Here is a 15,123-nt window from a genome sequence, read left to right as displayed (position 1 = left end):
AATGCAATGTACAGCTTGCTTCTGCCTATTTTGTTATTTTGCGATATGTTAGCGACACTTGTCTACAGAAGGGAAATATTTTATATGTACGCACGCCGACGTGGTTTGTACTGGCAATGTGATGTGGCGGTGGAAAGGTATTGATAAAAAGACAGAGGGTTCATTTTATATATAGGGCGTCCGGCCTGATTACACCGTACAACATCAATTTTTGTCGTTTCCATCGCGCAGCTCGTCAAAGATTTTCTGAGCAAGAAGCAGCAACCACCGTTCTATCACTGCGCTTTGGGAGTCGGCCTTGCGGATGGCAGCAAGAGACAAGAAATCCTCGACAAAGCTGTATCCGCCACCAAGTGAGCCAAACAAAAATGTTGCTAGTTTTCTGTTATGGCTCTATTCCGCAGTTCACAGAGAAAGCGGATGGGCAACATATATACTGCTCGGTAAAAAAAAAATGTTCCTTAAGGAAATATTTATGCCCTTGCCAAACGCAAGGGCATAATCATAGCGCAAAATTTACGCTTCTGCAAGGTGGTGTCACATGTTTTCTACCAGCTGAGACTTAGTGCGGCATGACGCTACGGGCATATTAACAGCGCCGGTTTCTTTAAAATCTACGCTGTTCTCACGTTGGCGACATATTAAACCACCTACATAGCTGCCATATGCAGTCACTCAGAGGTGTCATGGGAAAATACACAGAAGTGCAAGCGGGATAATACTTTCTTCATGTCCTCGGCAAAGGCTGCAGCTGTGCAAAAAGTTTGGTTTATTTAGTCAGGCAAATAAAAGTGTTGAGAACAGTTTGGTTTTGACAAAGCTGCTGAATAAGGCTTCGCTGTATGGCGGATAAAGGTCAAAGGTCATGTTCACCACCGTTCCACGCTGAAAGCTCAAACTGCGAGCAGTATTGAATAAAAAAGTGATTCACGTTCGTAGCGCGCTCCAATTAGGCAGGGGGTATTGCTTTCGGCTGCGGAACCAACAAGTTCGTCGGACTATAACCCGGAGTCATCAGCTGTATTTCGACAGCGCGGAAATATAAACACTGCCGGAATTGATTGGATGTCGCATGGTGTTAATGCACTTCAGATAGTGAAAATAATTAGTTACCCCAAACAATACCGTCACTCACTATCCACGCGTTGGCTCGGAATGGTAATAGTGTCATTTACTGGTCACGCCAGCACTGCCTTCTGGAAAGCAACAAAACTGTGCACAACTGTGCTGTGACACTACATCAATACACGTTCTTGGCGGATGTCTAAAAACACAACACGAAGGCACACAAGCACGCTAAATTTAAGGCTATCAAGGAACAACCTTGGGTAGAGTGTCGCGTGTAATTACAATCTCGAACAACACAAAATAAGTTGGACAAGATTGGGAGCACTTCAGATATATTTCGTGGCCACTCGCGTCTCAAGCGACGCATAGAGCTACGTGCCGGCAACTTTAAGCACGAATAAACATTACATAGTGCAGCGGTGGCGTAGCTGTAGAACATCCGCCTCGCATGCAAGAGGACCGGGGTTCAAATCCCGGTGCCGCGCAATTATCCACCGGATGAAAAAAAAAAAATCCGCGTGTCAATGGAATTGCATAAACAGGTTTGGGGTGCGACCTGATGCCGGTCAACACCTCCGGCAACGCGCTCCCTCACCAGAACAGGAGTTGGCCACCCTGGTGCAGTAATTGGCCACAACCTCCTATGATAAGCTCCATAAAACCTCGGCCCTCAGTCACCAGCGGTGTGCGGAACAACTGACCACGGCGGCGGCCAGACCTGTGACGCAGCAGGGGGTGCTAAGAATGCCTGGCTCCGCTGGACAGGCCGCCTTTGGAAACTAACCCTGGCAACGTTTAATGCTAGAACCCTAGCTAGTGAAGCTAGTTTAGAACTGCTGTTAGAAGTGGATGCAGCTAGCACAGAACCGGGTGAAGTGGAGAAATATGGCAGAGGCCTTCGCCCTGCAGTGGTTATAATCAGGCTGATGATGATGATGATGAAACATTACATAGGTTAGAGCTCTTACCCGTCTCGTTAAAGGGAACTAGAGAGGTCCTCCGGTTCGGTTACATGAAGTGGGTCGAATCAGTGTAAAATGCAGCCTTTCGAAATCATCACGTAATCGATCTCTAAAACCGCAACGGCGGGGGAGGGAGAGTGGCGACAGGGGGCGCACAAAAATGTAATGTGCGCTGCAGGTACATTTACAGCGAGAAATCATCACTTTGAATAGATCTGATGAAGGACCCCAGAGCGAGGAGCGACGGCAGCGGAAATTACCACTTTTATATGTAATAGGTTCTGAGTTGAACTACAAGTCAGCGGGCGCGGCGTCGCTGCGGTGCTGTAACTATTTGGTGGACTACTTCTGAGGGAAATTTTCCAAGTCAGAGAATAACCACGATCCGAAGTTCGCGGACAGCAGACGTTTGCGTAGTCGGCGAGGACGAATAGGCGCTTAAAGCCATATTGTTACCTTGTTCGTGTCCAGCGCAGCATCCTCACAAATTGTGCGTCTCGCTTCGGTGTGCCGCTGAACTAAATCCGTTTGCGGGCAAGCGGTGGCTATGTGTTTTAGTGCACTGAATGTAGTTATCAAAAGTTAGGTTACTTGTCAGGTTGAAGATATTTTTTTTTTAGTTCAGCAGCACGGCATCCAACGTGGCTAGAAAATCCAACTCCCCCTCCACACCCTCACAATTATATGGATGTTATAGAGCACTGCGATGTTGTGAAGCACACTACATCGCGTACACTGACGTCCTAGGCCTTAGGCTCTTCATCAAAGTACATGACAGCCATGTCGACAATGGTCGCATTGAGGTCTCTGGTGATGCCGTTCGTCTGCAGACGCCACGGAGTTGTCATTCGGGGACTTGTCTAAGGGTATTCAGGATGCCCTGGGAAACTCTATTTTGAACGCCTAACTTCTTGCTAGGTGTAGCTAGGAAGTGTTATGTCATAGAAGAATGCATCCCATAAAGCATTTCAGGGCTTCTTTCGCTGTGCCATTTAAAGAGAGAGAGAGAACTTTTATTTGTCCAACAGAGTGACTATCGCGCTCTTCGGGGCCGGTTAGACCCGGAAGGTGGGACAGTCGCCTTAGTTGCAGGCCGGCAGTTCTTGGACTCCGACGGCATCATCGGCCAGTCGAACAATTTCTCTTTGGGCTCTTGGATCTGAGCTTTACAGAAGGGTTTCCCATGTGGCTTTAGTTATTTTTTTAGCCCTGCCTGGTGACTTCGCACATTCCCATATTATGCGATCTGGTGATCCCCTTACTTACATAATGAACATAAGTATGATCGTATTTCTGGCCATATATGGTTGACAAAGATTTTTTTTCTGCGTATTGGATGACTCAGTTGAGGACCACATTTATCTCCATTTTTCAGGATGTTTGCGATGCTAAAAGGCGAAGTGTTTGCATTGAAATTAGCTGACATAGTTTTCTAGATGCTGGAAGAGGCCGTTGAAGTTCTTCTGACTTACTGAATGCTGTCATCCGTCGATTCCTTGCGACCCTTTTGCATAGCGTGCGGCTTCGGTGAATAGTAGTGGCATGTCTTTATTCATGTGTAAAGGGCTATAAAACGCGAGCTGTCCAATTTTCGGTTCATCATGTGAAGCCTACATGATTTCTCCTCGAAATCTGTTAGGAACCATAAGAAAAAAGAAAGTGGGGTGAAGAGGCTTGCGACAATAAAATTTTTAGAAAGCATAAGAATAACTCACACTTCAGCGATGCAGAAGGTTGAAATATTGTCTTGAATGTACTCTATGAATAAGCGTAAGCGATGCAGGAGGAATTCTTGCTTTGAAGGCATTCTATAAATTGGCATCATCGATTCAGGGGGTATATTCTTGTCTGAAGGTACTCTATGAATAGATGTAAGAGATGCAGGGAATCAAGGTTCGCCTTGAATGTAATCTATAAGTAGGCGTGACGCAGGGGTGAATTCTGGCTTGGTCTCGCGTTAGAGAAACTGTATGACTCTATGAATCGGTGTAAATGATCCAGTGGTGAAATCTTACCGTGGAGCTACTCAATGAATAGGCACCCGTGACCCAGGAGGCGAATACTTGCCTTGAAGTTACTCTATGAATAGGCGTAAGTGATGACGGCCGTGTATTATTCCTTTAAATTCACTCGATATGTAGGCATATGTATGCAGGGGGTGAATTCTTACCTTGAAGGTATTTGTAAGTTGGGGTGGGAGCGATATGCTGCATGGAAGAGCTGCTAAGAGGTCGGATGTTATTTGGCTTTCCAGCTGCATCAAAAAGCGCTCCTGACTGGCTGTCGGCACTGGTTCTCTACATTGTTGTAGAGCATGGTCATGTCCCATTCTTACAATGGAGAATCAATTACGCATGGCTTAATTAGGAAACGTATTAGCATTTTCCTAAAAGCAAAGGAATGAAGTGACGGGCTAACTGGCCATGACAAGTAATACGTTAAAACATCCGCAGTAGTAGTAAGCTTTACTTCGCTCTGCGCTAATATTTCTGTGAAACCTCATATAGCTTGCTTGACAAATGTACAGTTTAGTGTTTTTATTCGGTTAGGCTGCCTTTAATAACACGTAAAGAAAGTAACAGAGCCCAGTTTTATCCCTTGCATCAAAGTTTCTGACCCTACAATATTCGCATCTCAAAAATGTTTTTTCTCGGCAGCAAATTTCCTGGAATCACGATGGTCGTCATAAAGGTGCACACTGAAAAGGTCAACACCAAAGCCGAGTTGTTCCCAGTTGGACCCAATCCCGATGGAGTAAGCCTAGCGCAGTACAAGATGCTAACTTTGGTAGGTACTGTTTGAATGCAGCTTTTGAGGTGTATATTTCACAACTGTGTACACGGCGTTTTGCAGAAACGAATGATATTGAAATATTGCCATCGACGATGAAGAAACACTAAAAACGTATTGTACTCTATGTCCCTTGCGCGCTAGTAAGTGTCTGGTTAATGTCAGAATTAGTCTGAGGACTCGCTGTGTGTTGCTTCACGCTATTTTTATTTATAAAAATCAGTTTTCATTCCCGCCATCTATTCGTGCTCGTGTTAGTGACATGCATAGCCTAGGAAGATAAGCAGTCAAATCCGGCGATTAAAATTGCACATTTTTACTTGGCACTATTTCTTGTCAGAACATAATCTTATGCCGGGGTAAAATCTGTTTATTTAATAAATTATTTTCAATTTTTATTCATAATAATACAATATTAAGCATTGACAGAGCAGAGAAAACCAGGCAACATAAAAGGCAGGTATCTTTTACTCTTAGTTGATTTCGTTGCAATAAACTTAGTCATACTAACCACGCACGAGGTCAACAGTGAGAGAAATATGAATTGACAATTGTGTGACCTAGATCCAATGAATTTAAAGAGAAGGAGATTTAAGCTAGACAGCTAATCTATGCGAAGGGTAGACGATAAAGGGAGTGAAAAAAGTGGCACGTGGCCGGTGTGGAGCGAAAGCACAATATGTCGAACAAACAAGGTAACGCCCTCGAATAAAAAATTTGTGCATTGCAGCTGCTGAGGTCCCTTAAATACATTAATCACGTTCCTGTGACCTACCCTCAAATCAGAGTGCGAGTAAAGGAGCCTCGCTGATCTGGTGCCGGGGAAGTTGCCATCCCACGTATGTTCGGTGAAAGCACAACAATGTTCTTAGGTGAAAAAACCGACAAGATTGTAACTGGAAAAATTCTTTTTGTGATCTTGGCCGGCAACTACCTAAAGGAAAGAAGCATATTTAACTGTCAGGAAGCATGCCTCTGCTAGCTAGCAAAAAAAGGCCAAATGCTCTCAAAAATACTATGCGAGCGAACTTATGCTTTATTCAAGAATGGTTTCCGGGAGGCAGGAGATGATATTAGCCGATGATTCTTTTGGCAGAGGTTGTTTGTTACACTGTCTTGTAAACGTTACAGAAAATAAGCGATTACAATTATAATGAGTTCTACCGAAAAGTAGCTGAATGCAGTGATCACTAAAATCCTAGAAAAGTAAGTGAATAATTGCACAATAGTCATCGATTTATTTCGATGTTACTTTTCTTTGCACTTTACTGTGAGATATATGAACTTGCTGAAAGTCCAATGAACAGGAGCAGCTTGCTTTAATTTTTTTTACATGTTAATTTTTAACAAGAGGTGTTTCTCAATGTTGTCGTAAGTAATTTATGAATATTTCCTAGTGAAGGCATCAGCCAACACTCCGAACATTGTCTCAAAGTAAGCGCTAGAGTGTAAAGGCGACGTGCACGAACCCCCTTGCGTACCGCTGCGGACAAAAGTAAACGGAGCACACTTTTTCCTTGTATTATTTTTCACGCGTTGAATAATTGAAATTTGCAATCTTGGTATGTGTGATTTGGTACTAGACGCCAGGGCCTTTTTACTAGGACAAATATTGTTTTCCTATCTCTAGTGTAGAAGGCGTGATTTTAATTTGAACAGAAAGCTTGCTCCGTTTACTTATGTCAGCACCTGTACATGCGTATTTGCGAAATGGTTCAGTGTCAGTTTCTACGCTCTTGTGCCGCGTTTCATTGTTGGCGCTGTGTAAAATGCTCTGCAGGTAGGACTGCCTAAAATGTTAAAAATTAGTCTGTTTGTGTTCTCTATTAATATCGGACACGCGTAAGTAGAATAATCACACTGTGCTCTCATAATTCATAATTTAGAGTTTAGTATGTCTAACACAACTCCCAAAAAGAAACGTTTATTTCAACAAAAAATGTTTCTTTTTTCCGGAAGGGGATTGACTAGGTACGACCTACTTGCAGAATAGTCCTTAAATGAAGCTAGATAATCGCAGAACGAAGGCTGCGATGAGCTCAAAATGTCTGCACTCATCCGCACCGTCTAGTGGCCAAACCGCTTGACGCAATCACATTGTCATCGACACTTTACCCCTGTAACGTTTTTGAAACAAGTAATTTATTATCGTTATTCAATTATATAAAATATTGATGAAGCTATTCAAAATGTTACTTTGTTTAGGATGTTAACAAATAAAGACAAACTCACACATAACTGTTTATTTACAAGCAATCAGTTATGCGTAAATCTGGCTTTACACGTTACACGTCTTTCACGTCTTTAATTTTTTGCACAGCGGTGATTACGTAATTTAAGGCGTCACATTCACTGCAAATCAAAACCTTTTTTTTTTTTGAAGTGATTGGTAAATAATCTGCATAATGTTTTCCAAACTCAAGTGGTTACTGGCGGCGTAATTTTCATAACACGAATTCGACGGCAGGCCTGAAAGACCGCTGAATGCGGTCGAGTTAAATCAACAGCGGTAGATATGCGGACAAATCACGCATATTAAGACATTTTCACTTTGAATTCGTAGTAAACTTGATTTCAATGGTTCCGCGCACCATTATTTGCCTGTCATAATCGATCACAACAATCACGAAAACTTCAAGAATAGCAATCCTATACGATTTGTAAAATATACCGACATCAAAACATTAAGGACAGACTCGGAAAGCGAAAAAACGGGAAAGAGAACGACGTCCTCGGCACTTAGCTTGCAAAGGTTGACCTCGTGACGTCACGTTCTCTCCTTAGATTTTTTTGTTTTTTGTTTTTACCTCCATGATCCGAAATGAGCCTATAGCTGTAATCTAGCCGTTCATCCGGGCCAGCATGTTTGCTGGAATTTGGAAACTGGCCAATGATCTGTACACGACCGAATCAGCAGGGCGGCGATTGTCTGCTCCAAGCGGACCGGTCATCTGCATTGACACGGAAAGCAAACGAAGCGATTTTATAGTGGCCTTTACCTATGCGGGGCATGTCATGGTACTCTGCAAGCTTGCCATTATTGCTGCATGTATGATCCCAATCTCGAGCGGTCAAGGTTCCGGATGCATGCCATGGGGGATCAGTATTGCAAGAGCACACAGTTTGAGCATACGACGTCGCATTCGGACAACTACAAAAAGGATTGGTAGGCAGACACACCACTCTCTTCCGATGATGACTGTGGCGAATCAGTTATAACGCTCCGCTGCTGACGTCAAATGGGCTGCATGACATGATGCCCGAGAATTAGGACTATATCCAAGAAAATCAGGTCCTCTCAAGGCGGAGATAACGGGAATATTTAAATATGTGTTGCGAATTGTCAATTCACTTTTTTAGTTCTTGTACATGGCTGGAACCCAGAGTTGCCTTTGTCGTAAATAAAGCTAGCATTTTATTGCCATTTCCTAGAACATGTATTGAAATTTCGCTCACAGCAGGTCTCATTATGTCTAATGTTTTCTTCATCGCTTATAGGTAACCTATAAAACTGATTATTTACAGTGGATAGGGGAATAACATATGGACGTATCAGAGAATAAACATGCTCAATTTTGAATGGATAACGCACCTGTATGGTCCGCATTACATCACTGAGAATTCACACCGACAGGATATGCCCACTCAAATGTAGCTTGTGCCAATGGAAAGCGCCTCCCTGCGTTGTGCACAGTCTTCAATTTTTTCGCTTTGGCGTTTCAACTTGGGCTATTCAGTGTATGCCTATAGGCATCAAAAGTTCGCGATGGCTGCAACTGTAACTTTTCAACCGCAATATCTGTTGCGGTAAAAGCAGTAACGTTCCCCAAAACTAAAGACAGGACTACGCGGCGACAACACCATGAGTTGCTTCTCACGTTTGTGTGTTCCAGACAATGATAAAAGACCGCTTGAAGTCGCGTCTCGAGGAGATCGCGGACGGCAAACGCTACGCCATGCTTTCTATCGCAATGTATGCACGCAGCTACCGAATGAGAAGCTCCTGGCGGGACGAAACAGATCGAGACATAGACGAAACAGAAAGCAGTTTAAGGATTGTGTTTCCCTTGGTGAGTACTGCAAAGAATTTCGTGCCGTGGTTTCGTTGGCAAAATTCTATAGAACAGGGTATGCATGTTTCCTTGCTGTAGCGTTAGATGGATAAAGTTTATTAATGCGAAAGCATTACTAGGCTATGTCGACAAGGTCGTGTGTGCAAAACATGTCTACGGAAAATATGTACACTTTTGCGTCGTTCTTGTAAGAGGATCAAACGAGTGGCCGTAACGGAAAAATGGTGTAGGATGCCAAACAGAAAATAATGTCAGTAGGATGATTTGCTAATTATTTAGATCCAAAATACCCAAGTACAATCAATCAGACGTCGAAATAGCCATACTACTAATGTCGACTTTCAAGGGATGTGACGTCACGCCAAACGTAAGAGGATGTGCTTCTGACTTAGTGAGCCAAATAAATGCCTGATAGTGATAAGAATTGTGTAATTAGGGTCAAATAATCAAAATAATTTCGGGCTTAAAAGGGCGAAAGAGCTCCGAGATCACCACAGAGTCCGCACTGCAGAAATGCATGAGCGCTGTTTAGTTGTCCGCTAGTTGTGTCAGCGAGATTTCGCGAGTGACACATACTGCACCTTCCATTTCCTGTAAATCAATTGGAGAGCAACGGTGAACTTGGTGCGTTCAACGGAACGCTGGTTGTATGGGACAAGGGGCGCGCGATGTACCGTATGTTGTAGCAGCGATCATGCTTTCGCCTTTCTCCACTTCGGAGTGTACAGTGCTCTCGGAATTATTTTAGCAATTAGCAGCAGGAAGAAGAAAGCCACCAATTGATCACATACTATTTTATGTCTGCAGGCGAAGCGGAAGTAGAAGCTGTTTTAGGAGAAGAATTTTTTCAAAATAGCAAATAGGCACGACGCCTTGCAATAGCGAACGTCTCTTAAATCAGTACCACTTCCCACTTCAAGTGGAGCCATATTTCGGCCTTTTAGAAGAAAGGCACATCATTTATGGGGCTCGAAGTGTGCGTGAAAAAAGAGCAAGATGGCTGTGTCGGGCTGGTTTGTATAGAAGGATCGAAGGGCGTCCGTCTGTACTCGTTCTAGGCGGTAGTTTAGACGGTCTCCGCCATCATTATGGAGACGAACTACGTCCACAGAGAAATGAAGGCATCTTCAATACTCCAAGTAACCCTTTATCTCGTACACAGCTGCTGGAAGCGCTACTCATAAAAACTTCCTCATTTTACATGCTAGGTCTAATGCTTGCAGTGCTCTGCTGTTTTTGCACTCAGAATCTGCTACATTATCAATAGCGTACTGTTACCATCAATTTCCAATACGTCACAAAGATAGGTTGGTCTTTTTTTCTTTATTCTTTATTAATTATACCTAAAGTGGGCGCATTCTTCTAAACTCACTGTGCCATTTTCCTGCGGCCTAATAAGGTCAAGTCTCTTTATCGCAGTCGCATAAAGGATTTCTTATATGAACGAGATCGCCACTGCCTGCGCTCTACTATTGTGATGTAATGTAACGATCTTATGTTCTGCTGCTGGATTAATAAAGGCAAAGGTCTCCAACATCGCGTTAAAAAGTCCCTCAAACAAATTTCATTTCTGCTTAATGACTTAAACACCTGCGTGAAATGTGGATATGAAACAAATTTGTTTTGATTGATCTTTGCTGACATTTTATTTATATCTGCGGGTACAACTGCTGGAATCGAAATTGCGCCCTTGTCTATCTGCCACATTATATTATGCAGCCTGCTTATTAACAGTGGTACTTACGAGTAATATGAAACTGTGCTTTTTGCTTTAACGCGCAAAAAAACAAAAACACTGGAATTTGTCAGCATTCTTCAGCTTAGTTGCGTTATATCGCGTTCAAATAAACTTCCAGAACACTGCTCTTCAAAATAATGCATATTGCAAGAGGGCATCTGCAACTTTGCCATACGAAGATAAGGATCAGTGAAATGCCCGTTCAAAATCCAGAGAAATATGAGCGTGCGATAACATAGTATGTACAGGTTGAACGCGAAGTAAAACCTGAGCGCCGCTCTTGGCATTCACGTTTACGATATCCTTCATCTTACGCCGGTGAACAATATTATTGTAGCATCTACACTGGACGGCTTGTGTACCCGAAAGTGTGCCAATAACCTGTCTGTGCTCAGCATTCTCGCTAGCTTGGCAGATACACCCTTCTGTTGAAAATTCCTTACTTCCAGCGGCCATCTGCAGAATCGTTTCCTCCTTATCTAGGTTTGAAGACAGGCTATACACCACAAATAAGCAGGACATTATACTTCATACACGGATCAGTCGATGATATGTTAACTGATAAGAGTAAATTATACCTGGTTGTGGATCGAGCTCCATGAAACCTAACAAAAAAATCTACGAACGCATACAAGACGGTCGAAACACTAGTCTATATGTGTTGTTTTCCCTCGATTGTCAACTCTCCCGCTGCTCTATTCCCGATTAAAAACTTGCCGTGCTTCTCATCCATCGTGAGGGCTTAGAACATTTCATACCTGAAAAGTGTACTCGACTGCGTCCAAGTCCCTTGTCGCTGAATGCGCATAGTTGGCGTTTTGTCGCGAGAAGACAAGTAACTAAAGCGAATAAAGACGTGTGTTTTAGTACTAGAGAAGTCGGATGTGCGACAGACTTTTTCATGGTGTTTATGGATCTAAAGTACAGTAAATGAGCTGAGAAGTGAATCTGGGCAAAATGTGTGCAATTCTAACCTAGGACCTTAGTATTACGATGGGGGTGCCTGTTATTCCAAGCCCTCCAAGTAGGGCGGTTCAAGTTGAGCAGGTGTGGGATGTTGTAAATGAGGAGATGTTGTCGAAATGTTGGTTCAACCTGCGAACTGAGGCTCCCCCTCAGCCCTTATTCAGCGCTCTATTATACTATGCTATCACTTGAAATATTAGCGCAGGATATTTTGTATGTAGTGCGGTATTTCACTTATTTCAGTTTCTTATGGCCATGCACTGGTGTGCATATTGGTAATTAGGAGTTTGCGTAATCATAAAACTGCTTGAAAATTCATAAAAAGATTTCTAAGCAGATAAAATAGTAGATCACGAATCGAGAAATATGTACATAGTTTATGGTGTACCTGAGGTACTACTAGGTCCTAACGGGCGTGCGGTCGCTATGTGAAAGCAGTCAGCATTTCCCTCCCTGTGGTCATATGAGTTGTGATCATATGAGTCAGCATTATCATGACAGCTGGAATTGTGTACTGTGCAGCTATCGTAAAACTTGAGGCAACAAAATCGACAAAAATCTTAGTGCCTTTTCATGATATCTTTCTTCTACGATGTCACGTATGAAACACGCCGTCGAAAGACACACCTAACCAAATGTCCATTTTAAATGCGTACCGCCTGATCACGTTTTACCTGAGTAGCCGATAATTTAAATGCCCTAGCATTACAAAGCTTTTTATTGCAAAGCATGTCGGGTAGCCTACTGCGGCGTGTGAAGTATCTGGGGGGAAGCGAAGGGGAGAGAGTTAAATCCTTTGTCTGCACTGAAGAAAAACGGGAAGCAGAGGAGGCTGGCCACCTGGTAACATGTAGTATAGGGCTGCAGGAAAACAAGAGTCGGCCGTTCAGTGTGAGAGTGTGCGCGTCGTAATGTGATGGTGGGATTATACATTAGGAGGATTGAGTGTGGGCCCAGTGTGTCCCATGCGGATTGATGGACAGCATCACGCCATTCGCTGCATATGTTTGAACGCGTGAATGATAAGGGCTGCTCCAATCGGGGGAAGCAATATTGCTAACGCGTACTGTACCGCATTATTTGCATTGATAATTTCTGGACTACTTCCCCTTCTTTGCCTTCCAAAGACGTGTAAATCTCAAGCAGATGATGATCCATTTGACAGTGGATCCAAGTATATAGCAAATACGAACACCAGGTTTCTGGCAATATTCGATACCGTCGACACATTCAAAACAAAGGTGAGCCGTTTCTTTTCTTTTTCCTTGGGGGAGGGGACGCGTTTGTTTTTTTAGTACCTTAGTTTGAGACTTAACCTGGGAGTTTCAGTTTGAAGTGTGGGTGTTTTTAAGGATAATGTTATTTTGAGCACTTTTAAATACCTCTGGCGGCAAAAAATGGAGATCACAAGAAGAAAATAAAATTGTGAATCGCTGATAAACTTTGTCCAGTGTATCATGGAACCCGAACGAGCTGCACTGAAAATTTCCCAGTGTTTAGGTTTCATGAGTCCGGTTTATCACTATAACATTAATTCGCAAATGCGTGGTGCACTTGGTCGACCGGGAATTAAAGGCAGGAAAGAAGAACTTAAAACCGATAGTTCTCGTCAGATATATAATTTAACCTGGTCACGCAAGTGGAGATTACGTTAGGATGCTCAGCCTTAAACAAAAGATCACGTCAGTGCCTAATTAACTCAGGTCAAGACTGAGGGCAGCCGATTAGGTTTGAAAAAAAAAATGCACAAGTTCGCTTTCGAGTGTAACTGAACTGTATATAAAGCATTTTACAAGCAAACAAAATGTTTTGTGCAACTTGTAGTATGGGTAGTCAAATATGTAGAATAGCCAATGAGTTTATTAAGTAAGCTAGGTACAAAGCATGTAGCATTCGAATCATAACACCTTCACTCTTCACAGGCATTTATTTGTCCACATGCGGAATAGCGGACCATTGGGGTCATGGTCATTTGGTCGATATGAAATGCTGATACAAAGGTGTGCATGGTTATGCAGCCCCGGCGAAGATTCAAAGCTGACATACGACTACCTCTACAGCTACTACTAGTATTACTCCTGCTGCTAGTTGAAGTGAGAAGGCATACAGTCTCTCATGTAAGAATAGGGAAAATAGGGAAGAAACTACACATAAATCTAGACCCTGTTCAATTTTATAAGCATAAGTACGTACGGCGGATTTAGAGAATCCTTTTAGAAGCTTCCAAAAGTACTCAACGAAAGCTCCTTTTCGTTTCGAATAAACCAACAGTGTAAAACAAGGAATGTTTTCTGATCGACGTTATTTCCCTGCATGTCCGTATCAAATCATTTCCAGATGAAGGCCCGCGTGCAGAAAAGTATGCCACAAAATCTGACTGGAATCATGGCATACCACGTGGAGATGGACGATTACAACAACACCTGTGGCAGCGACAACTTTGGCCGTCTCAAAGCCATAAGAAGCGAACTAATCAAGGCCACCCCGTAGCCGTGAACGCGATGGACTGGTCTAACTCGTCCTGTAATACTACCATTCACGGAATAACATTCGGGCAACATTGAGGAGGTGCCGACATTTTAGCGGTGGGAGTAGGAAATACTTGGTGTTGCGGCTTTCAACTCCAGAGGCTGAATACGTTTCATATTTTCACTTTAGAGAATTGTTAATAGTTTTTACTTTTTGTTAGCTCACCTGGCACCCTCCGAGTGTACCTAGTGTCTTAAGGGTAAAATAATGTACGAACGAAGGAATTAAATGCTCCTGGATGCAGCGCTTCTAAACCCTTATGCAGAGGTGGCAGAATCCCTACGAATACTTGTAGCATAGCCCGAAGATAGGCTCGTTTCACTAAATTGTGTGACAGTCTCATTACGTATCATAATCAGAGAATGCCGCTCTGAAAGCTTTTTTTTGCACCTTGTCCTTTTCCCTGGGGTGACTTAATGCACAAGAAGGCACGCTAAAAAGCGTGGATAATCATCAGTGATTTATGTTTTTGCATCACACTATTTTGTTTCTTTTCCAACAAATGGTGACAAAATAATCTTTAATTTCGTTACTTTCCATTCTTACCGCTAAAGCTGGTTTTAGTGCCACTTTACCAACATGTTCTTTTCTGCACAGTATTGTACATATGCCGAACCCTGAGTGCGTTTAAAATTTAAATATATATATATATATATATATATATATATATATATATATATATATATATATATATATATATATATATATCCTGTGTTTTGCCTCACTGTAATTCGTTTCATTGTGAGACGTCAAGAGATGTGCAATAAATTGCACTACTTGGAGCATGCACATATCAGGAACAATGTATCGAATACACACCAGCCGAGCCCGACTAGGTTGTCACGCGTCAGAATGAGAAGCCTTTAAAACGGTCTCTCGTACGTTTAAATTTCAGGCACCGTCCTGTAATGAGGATGCACACAAAGAGAAGGTTGTGGCCACCCACATTGTTTTCTTCAACCTTGCGTGCTGTAATCCGATAAGGAGGATATGTTCA

The 15,123-nt window shown here is 42.8% G+C and overlaps 1 protein-coding gene across 1 annotated transcript in view; it reads left to right on the top strand.

Moving 5' to 3' along the window:
* The window catches only part of LOC146176829 (uncharacterized), a 33,756-nt gene extending 19,669 nt beyond the window's left edge, over positions 1-14,087 (top strand). The window contains exons 5-8 of the mRNA XM_084581404.1: positions 232-353; positions 4,688-4,817; positions 8,714-8,890; positions 13,935-14,087. Of these exons, the coding sequence (XP_084437530.1) occupies positions 232-353; positions 4,688-4,817; positions 8,714-8,890; positions 13,935-14,087 (582 nt within the window). The remainder of the gene's footprint in view (positions 1-231; positions 354-4,687; positions 4,818-8,713; positions 8,891-13,934) is intronic.
* The last annotated feature ends 1,036 nt before the right edge of the window (positions 14,088-15,123 follow it).

This window comes from Amblyomma maculatum, chromosome 10, assembly GCF_055883805.1.
Source record: "Amblyomma maculatum isolate TAMU_Amacu chromosome 10, ASM5588380v1, whole genome shotgun sequence".
Classification (NCBI taxonomy): Eukaryota; Metazoa; Arthropoda; class Arachnida; order Ixodida; family Ixodidae; genus Amblyomma; species Amblyomma maculatum.
This window is presented reverse-complemented; position numbering and strand designations above follow the sequence as displayed.